We start from the raw sequence: 8,354 nt of genomic DNA on the forward strand, positions 1-8,354 counted from the left end.
CTAATATTTAAAACCTACTCAAACCAACTCAAGTATTATCCATTTCATTTTCTTTCCCTGATTAGCCACCCATTCCAAGCCTGGTTATGAAATCATGAGTCTGGTCAGTTTAACAGTCTGGGGGGATTCTCTGATTGTCAGTGCTGCCATGGAACATTAATCAATCTGAGACATTAATTAATTAATTAATCTGAGACACAGTGGCTCCTCTGTGGGAAATAATTCAAGACGGAGGTAACTGTGAGAGCCATCCAAGTTGATTTTCTTTCTTCTTCTTTCTTTATTTATTGAGGCAGGTTCTCACTATGCAGCCTTGAACTCAGAGAGCCACCTGCCTCTGCTGACTGTATGCTGGGATTAAAGGTGTGCACCACCACACCAAGCTTTCAACACCTAACTTTCTCTGCTGGTGTGGTCATCTGGTCACCAGAGGTCAGACCAGGAGGGAGGCTGCCTGGTTAGAACACATGGAGGCAATTCTCTTCTTGTGGATCCATAGAGCCTTTCGGTGTTGTGTGCCAGCACTTAACCTAAGCACGATGCCCAGTCCTCTCTACTGTGTGCCGAAAATAGGTAATTTTTACTCTTTAGGAATGAAGACTATGGAAGTCACAAGCTCACTCTAGAAGTATGAAAATGGCATGGAAAAGGAGCACCAAGGGTTCATTTTTAATAGTTTTTCTTTTAAAAATTATAACAATTTGTCATGTTCACACCACAGAAAATTTAGTCCAAAAATCATGCAGAAAAATTAGATGATAAGAACATTCACATTGAAAGTAGGCAAAATATTAACAAAAAATGTGTGTAAAATATGCAAAATTTCACTATGAAATGCTTTGATTTGTATGATTTAGTATTTATACCAACCCAATTCAGTTGCTTGAATATCTATTTTAGAATATCTATTTTTTAAAAAAAATATCTATGCTATAAACCAGTACATGCATATCCACATGTAAGCTACCCTGCCTTCTTCAAGTTTTCTGGACTACACAAAAAACCTGGATCTCAGATATGAATACAGCCTATGGCTATCAACAGCAGCAGGGTTGGGAGGCTCTTCACAACATAGCAGTGAATCCCTCACTCACACTCTTAGAGCTGAACCAAACACAGAATGCCTTGGTGTTCATTAGTTCTAACCCTGTAAGTGGCTCTGCACTTGGTTGCTGTGTTCTTCTCTGTGTTACACAGACATGCTGACTTTGCATTCTATGCTTTGTAAGAGAGCAGGTAACTCCAGCACGGAGGAGACCATGTAGTGAGGCATGGGGGATGAAGTCAGCGGCGCCCTCCCACTCTTGTTTATCCAGACCGTGGCTTTCAGTCCCGCATTGAGGCCTCCTTGTATGTCGGTTTCTAGTGTGTCGCCAACCATCACACAGTCCCCTGGCTGCACCCCAAGGAGATCACAGCAGTGGTAAAATATGGAAGGTGCTGGTTTCTCCTCTTTCTGCTCTCCTCCTACAACAATAGCATCAAAATAAGACTGGCAGGCGCAAGCCTCGATCTTCTCCCTCTGGGTCTGTCTGTCACCGTTCGTTAACAAGAGTAGGTGGACCTCTTTGCGAAGTTCGGCGAGCATGGCTTTGACGTCTTCTGCTAGGGTCATATGCTGTAAACGCGTAGATTTCCACAGGAAATAACATTCTTCTGCCAATCTCCGATGGTTAGCACCACCTTTGGTCTCCTGGATGGCTTCTTCCCAGTGTGCAGTCCTCACGTCTGTAATGCAGGGACTGTAAGGATGAAGGCATTCCTTGCTGAGTTTAACTTGAACTTTATCGCAGATGACTTTCGCCTCTTCTCTGTAGTGGTATTTTGACTGTAAGAGCTTTATCACCTAGGCAGAAGAAGATAACTTGATCAGCATATCTTGTCTTTAGCAGCCACGTCTTGAAGCAGAGACTCCTTCCCACTACCATACCTTCTCTCGAGGGAACTGGCCTTAGTTTTAGAGATACCGAATTTAGAACTCTCCACCCCCAGAGACAACCAATCATACACATATCATCTGTCTGTCCCCCACCTCCACCCTGTGTCCCTCACTGCCTCTCATTCCCATGTTTAAAAATCAGTATCTGTTTTATGATGATTCTTCACATAAAGCAAAAAACAAGCTTTCACTGGTTCAGTAGGCTACCAGGTTTCATGCTGGTCATGAAGGCACAAAAATAAGAATTTTGCTTAAATCTAGTGGAACATTTTAATAACTTCTGAAAAGCACTTCTATCACACACACACACGCGTGCACACACACACAAGTACTGGGAATGGAACCAAGGGCCTTGTCTACATTAGGTGTACCATACCACCAAGCTACAGCCCCAGCCCTATTGTACCCATTGGTCTACCTTAACATTTACTTAAGACTGAAATGTGGCTAGTTTTATGGCTAAATTAATACACACCTTCTTAACATTTGCTATAACTCTACAATTTCCTCTTCAAGACAAGGCAGTGTCTTGAAAACCTTAGAATTGCTAAAAAAAAATTTTCCCGAGTTGGGATCTGAATCCATACTTGCCTGCTTCCACTGAAGACATGCTGGCCTGATAGTACGTACTGACCCCTTGTCCTTGGAGCATCACCACAGAAAAAGGAAGCAGACAGACAACTTGTTGATTGATGCTGGTTAGAGTACCACCAACAGTTAAACAGACAAGGACTACGGAAATAAAACTGAATTTTTTTTTTTTTTCAAGACAGGGTTTGTGTGTCCTGGAATTAGCTCTGCAGACCAGGCTGACCTTGAACTCAGAGATTCGCCTGCTTCTGCTGTAGGACAATGCTCTTGTACACTGTATTGATTTGTCACTCATATTAGTTTAATAAAAAGCTGACCAACCAGTAGCTAGGCAGGAAGTATAGGTGGGGCAACCAGACTAAGAACTCTGCAAAGGGGAAAGGCAGAGAGTCAGTCACCAGCCATATGCAGAGGAAGCAAGATGAGAATGCCTTACTGAGAAAAGGTACCAAGCTATGTGGCTAAACATACATAACAATTATGGGTTAATTTAAGTTGTAGTAGCTAGTTAACAATAAGCCTGAGCTAAAAGGCCAAACAGTTTGTAATTAATAAAAGCCTCTGTGTGTTTCACTGGTACTAAACAGCTGTGGGACCAGGCGGGAGAGAAACTTCCGTTTACATGCTCCTGCTTCCCCAACGTTAGGATTAAAAGCATGTGCCACTACCACCTGGTCCCTGAATTCATTCTTTTTTTTTTTTTAAAGATTTATTTATTATGTATACAACATTCCTTCCATATATGTTTGCATGCCAGAAGAGGGCACCAGATCTCATTACAGATGGCTGTGAGCCACCATGTGGTTGCTGGGAATTGAATTCAGGACCTCTGAAAGAGCAGTCAGTGCTCTTAACCTCTGAGCCATCTCCCCAGCCCCCTGAATTCATTCTTAAGAATAGCTGAATAAGGTTTAAGTCATCCCTAAACAAGAGTTGACAGGTAGGTAACATGGACAAGGGGAGTTTAATTCATTCCACACAGAAGCAACAAGGGCATAGATTTCTGACCCCAATGGGGCAAGCCAGTTGGAGCCAGAATGGAATGCATAAGGAGACAAGGATATGCTGGAGGGCCCTTGAACAGATGTTGCCCAAATCCCTTTCTCACCCACTTTCCCCACATAGGCTTATCCACAGATGCAGCCAGCATGCAGACTGGGGCTCAAGCGTTGCCCTAAGAGCAGTGTTCAACCAACAAGAGGCAGACTGGATAAACACCACACCTTCACTGTTTCCTGTGACAATGGAGGCGGGCTTCACAGTGTCATTCCGGAATGAGGTCTCATGCCAGCAGCCACCTGATCACTGATATACTTCATGATAGCCACCTCCACCCTTATCTCCCACACCCTACAAACCAACTACCTATACTGAACGACCTGCTTCAAAAGTCAGCCATACCATAGCAAATATTGATCTTCAGAAGCGAGAGCAAGGCATTGTGCTATGGTGGCTGGGAGTGGTGCTTGACAGCAGAACAAGGGCCTTTCCTGCACCATCAGAAGACATTCGGAATGGCTTATGGCAGCTGGCATATTACTTTGGGATAGTATGAAAATTTATAAGGACTGTTGCAACCTTATAAGATAAAGTCTTTAAAACATATAACTGTGCTAATTTCATAGACCATTTATAAATAAAAGAACAAAGACTGGAGATTTGAACTCTAGTCCACCACTCACTAGTCATTCAGCATTTAATTCATGTCAAACAAAGACAATTCAGACAGCACATTCCCTTTCAGGAAACTCAGGAGTCAGCCACAGGCACATGAGTTGCAACAATTCATGATAACATCCTCTGACAGGTGCAATAAGACCTAGCGTAAGAAAAGAACATGGCGTCACCACTGTAGAGAAATACAGCGGGTTGGTGGTGTTGCTTTGAGATAGGAGTCTCACTGTGTTGCCTAGATTAATCTCAAATTCTGGAGCTCAAGTGATGTTCTTGCCTTAGTCTCCCACGTAAATTTTTGTTTTAAAAAACAAAAAACAAAGCTCACCAAGGCAGGAATGTGGAGGGTGAATTGGATGTGGTCAGCCTGGAGACAAGATCACAGTACAATTCTACAGAAGTCAAGCGTTTCTGCAATTAAGGCAGGTAAGGGGGGGTCTGAAAGACAGGAGTGGACGAGGGCATAGTTCACTGAGTGAGCACTGGGTGCTACATTTTTCTCATGCACTGTATTGAAACTACCTGACATTTAACACAGACTAACACTCACACTCTATGGGGATCTGAGCTAAGCAAAGACAGGGGACCTGCGGAGCCACTTGGTACCGGGAGAACTGTGATTTAAACTCAGTGTGAGGTTTTCGAAGCCTGTAACCAGCAACAGCTTAAAACAAAAACTGAGTTTCCAAACACTGGGCTTAGCTGTGGGCTAAGAATGTGGGTTAAGCGTTGACTGTCTGCAGGTAGAGATAATGGAGAGGGTGTCAGAATACAAGAGACAACCAACAGTGTGGAAAGCTTCCTTTAAGACTGATTCCAAATGTGGGGAGAAGCAGCTCTGTGGAAAACTCTTGTTTAGGACAGCAAGGCCTAGGTTCAAACCTCAGCACCAAGGAAGTGCGCGCGTACACGTAGACACACACACGTAGACACACACACACAAAACCAATTCCAAATACCTAGCGACGTTGGCACTTTGGGAGTAATCTAACCACTTGGCAAGCCTATTGTACACAAGTGGTGGAGACAAAAGCTACCTACCAATGGATTTGGAAATACACAGAGGAGAGCCCTGATGGAGATAAGGGACGTAGATTTTTCTAAAAACACAGCTGTGCACAAAAGCACAGTCCAAGAGGGAGGTGGTGCAAAAATTAAAAAAAAAATAAAAATTAAAGTATGAAGCAGACACGAATTGCATGTGTGAAATGCGGCAAGAAAAAAATGGGGAAATTTTATGATCTGGATAAAAGAAAACTACCTGATGAAGCATAGGACCCTTATATTGAAACACACTTTTATAAGTGTGTTTTCCACATCTGGTACTCCTTCACTTTCTTGTTGAGGCTGAAGGCAGAGGAAAGAAGGTACGGGTGGGTTAAGGACTGGAGAAGACAAAGAAGGTGTCCGACAGCATCTGCAGCTACAGCAAGAAGGATGCGGATCAGCAACGCCGCACTAAAAGAATGCCCACTCAGCATTTTACGTCCCAGGGGGTCTCAACACCAGAGAGCCCTGCCAGCCAGACTGAAACGTGCGGAGGGGGAAAAATGACTGCTGTAGGTTAAGTACAGGCCCGCCTCTCAGAGTTATGTAACTTCCTGGACCAAAACCTTGTCTGAGCCTCTTTCCCTGCAACCCACCGCAGCCCCTCCCGCGGGGGACTGCAGCGAGAGGAGGGCACGCGGTGTCGTCCCGGGCCGTCCAAGCCCGGGTGGCCGCAGGTGGCGGCGACTCTGCAGTCGTGGCAGTTCAGAGTCCAGCACCCCGCCCCGCGTGCGCGGGAAGGAAGAGCAGCTCCAGGGACGAGCAGCGAGGGACCTGCGGGTGCGGAGCCGACTGCGGAGTGATGGCCCGGCCGGGGAGGGCGACGGCGCGGGGATGTTACCTCCATCATGCCTCTCCGGCTCGCCTCGGCCGTGTCGATGAGCGTGTTGTCCAGGTCAAAGAAGACCGCGCGCACCCGATTCAGCCCCATCGTTTCGGCTGCTCAAGCCGCGCGCGAGCCGCCTCGGCCGCACCACGCATGCGCGAGGCCGGCCGGGAAGCCGTGGGGCGGAGTCGCGGGGTCACCTGACTCTCCCGAAGTGCCAGGGCCTCGAGAGCATGTGCGGCCGAGAGATTACGCGAGAGTCGGACAGTATAAATTTAGTAGAAGTTGCGCGTGCGCGGGATGGGCTAGAGCATTTTATGGCTTCGTCTTTGGTGTGTGGGTAGATGGTTAGCGGCGCGGTTCACACTGGAAGAGCTCTCCAGGCACGGGGCTAGTCTGTCTCTGGTGACTGTACAGCCACCATCACAACCTGGAGCACCAGGGGACACGGGGTGTGCTGGATAGCCTGTAATTTGTGCTGCGCTTTCCAGCCCCGAGGAACCCTGCTGCTTGGGGTCCCCAGGGCTTACGGCTACGACTCTAAGAGAGACTGTCTTGCTATATGATTGATTTGGGAGGGCCTAGCCCACTGTGGATAGCCCCATTCTTAGTAGGCAGATCCTAGATTGTTACAGATATGAGCATTGTAAACAACAACAACAAATGGATCTAACTGTCAATTGCTATCAGTTTGCCCCTCAAAGACTGGTATAGCTTAGGGATAGCGAGGTGATAGAACTGGAGTGCACGTGGACGGGATGGACGTAATTAGGCCACTGGGCTCCACCCTTTTGATGGGCTAATGCTGCAGGGTAGAGTGGGCAAGGCGCACAGGGCTGAGTTACTTTCCTGTTGTGAGCTTGATGACTCCCACGGTTCCACACCCACTGCTTACCTCTTTTGTATGCGCTTCCTGTTGCTGTGATTCCATCCATCACGAGGCTCACTACAGCACATCCCAATGCTGACGTCATGATCTTGACTCTCCAGAACTGTGGATGCACAGAAGTTCCTTAAAAAATAAATAAATAAATAAATAAATAAATAAATAAATAAATAAAGTGCCTGATTTGTGTATTTTGTTAAGCAACAGAACATAGCCAGAGAGGGACTATATACTGAACTTTGATATAGTCATAGATGGGAATAGTACATAATCCTAAGAAAACTTCCTTTCAATTGATTATATCCCCACATTTTTGAAGGAGACTTGCCAAACTGATATCAGCCAGGACAGTGTACTTGCCAGATGTACCTTGAAAACAAGAGAATGTTTGCAGAGTTTTGGTAGAATACTGCCCTCACACTCTAACAAGGATTTCTTTGGCCAGGGGTCATGTTCTTCACACTGGGAAAAGGCTCAGTTAGTGATGTTGGACTCCCCTCTGTATGCTGTGAATATGTCTTATTACCATTGGTTAATAAAGAAGCTGCTTTGGGCCTATGGCAGCACAGAATAGAGCAAAGGCGGGAATTCCAAGCAGAGACAGAGGGGAAAAGAAGGCAGAGTCAGGACGATGTTATGTAGTCACCTATGTAGCCTGCTGGAACCTTACTGGTAAATTACAAGCCTCATGCTAAAATATAATAGAAATGGGTTGATTTAAGATGTAAGAGCAAGCTAGGAATATACTAGAGTCATTGGCCAAGCAGTGTTGCAATTAATAAATTTCTGTGTGATTATTTTGGGTCTGGGTGGCCGGGAAATGAACAAGCAGCCTCCTTCTACAAACTAGTAACGTAAGAAAAGCTACTCTTTGTCCAGGAAGAGAAAAACAAACGTTACAGGTGACTGTCCTACACAGTATGTATCTTGTGATCAGAGCTGTGGCAGTATAAGATGGCTAAGAATAAAAACTCTGCGCCCTGCTTCCCAAGGAAGCCGAGTCCTTTGCTGTTCTTCATTTTGGTGTCCTGTGAGCTCCTTGACCCCGATCTTTCCCACATCTTATTTGCATCTGCTCTTTGCTTTTAATGTGCTCACAGACAATTAGAACACCCTAAGCAGGAGCTAAATAGCCATGTGTTGAATTAGGAGCGGCAGGGCTGCGTCCCCGGCACCCGGCCGCCCGCACGGCTAGCTTATGCCCAGAAATAATTACACGGAAACTGTATTCTTTCAAACACTGCCTGGCCCGGCTAGGTCCGGCTTCTTATTGGCTAGCTCTTACATATTGTTCTAACCCATTTCTAATATTCTATGTAGCCCACGAGCTGGCTTACCAGGGAGGATCTTAACCTGCATCTGTCTGGAGCGGGAGAATCATGGCGACTCCT

At 45.8% G+C, this 8,354-nt stretch overlaps 1 protein-coding gene across 1 annotated transcript; it reads right to left on the reverse strand.

Moving 5' to 3' along the window:
• Positions 1-245: 245 nt before the first annotated feature.
• On the reverse strand, positions 246-6,729 carry Nanp (N-acetylneuraminic acid phosphatase). Its single transcript, XM_050132083.1, has 2 exons — positions 6,093-6,729; positions 246-1,846 (listed from the first exon to the last, which is right to left on the reverse strand). Exons 1-2 carry the CDS (start codon positions 6,180-6,182, stop codon positions 1,190-1,192), a joined length of 747 nt encoding a protein of 248 aa, XP_049988040.1. The 5' UTR covers positions 6,183-6,729; the 3' UTR covers positions 246-1,189.
• Positions 6,730-8,354: the final 1,625 nt, after the last annotated feature.

This window comes from Alexandromys fortis, unplaced genomic scaffold (genome assembly GCF_014885135.2).
Source record: "Alexandromys fortis isolate MF-2015 unplaced genomic scaffold, M_Fortis_MF-2015_v1.1 scaffold_402, whole genome shotgun sequence".
NCBI lineage: Eukaryota > Metazoa > Chordata > Mammalia > Rodentia > Cricetidae > Alexandromys > Alexandromys fortis.

Bases quoted from the DNA above. Each gene is read 5' to 3' on its own strand.
- Nanp (XM_050132083.1), bottom strand. From the start codon at position 6,182: ATGGGGCTGAATCGGGTGCGCGCGGTCTTCTTTGACCTGGACAACACG. The intron at 1,847-6,092 runs GTAACATCCCCG...TCTTCTGCCTAG, and splicing joins GCCGGAGAGGCATGATGGAG to GTGATAAAGCTCTTACAGTC.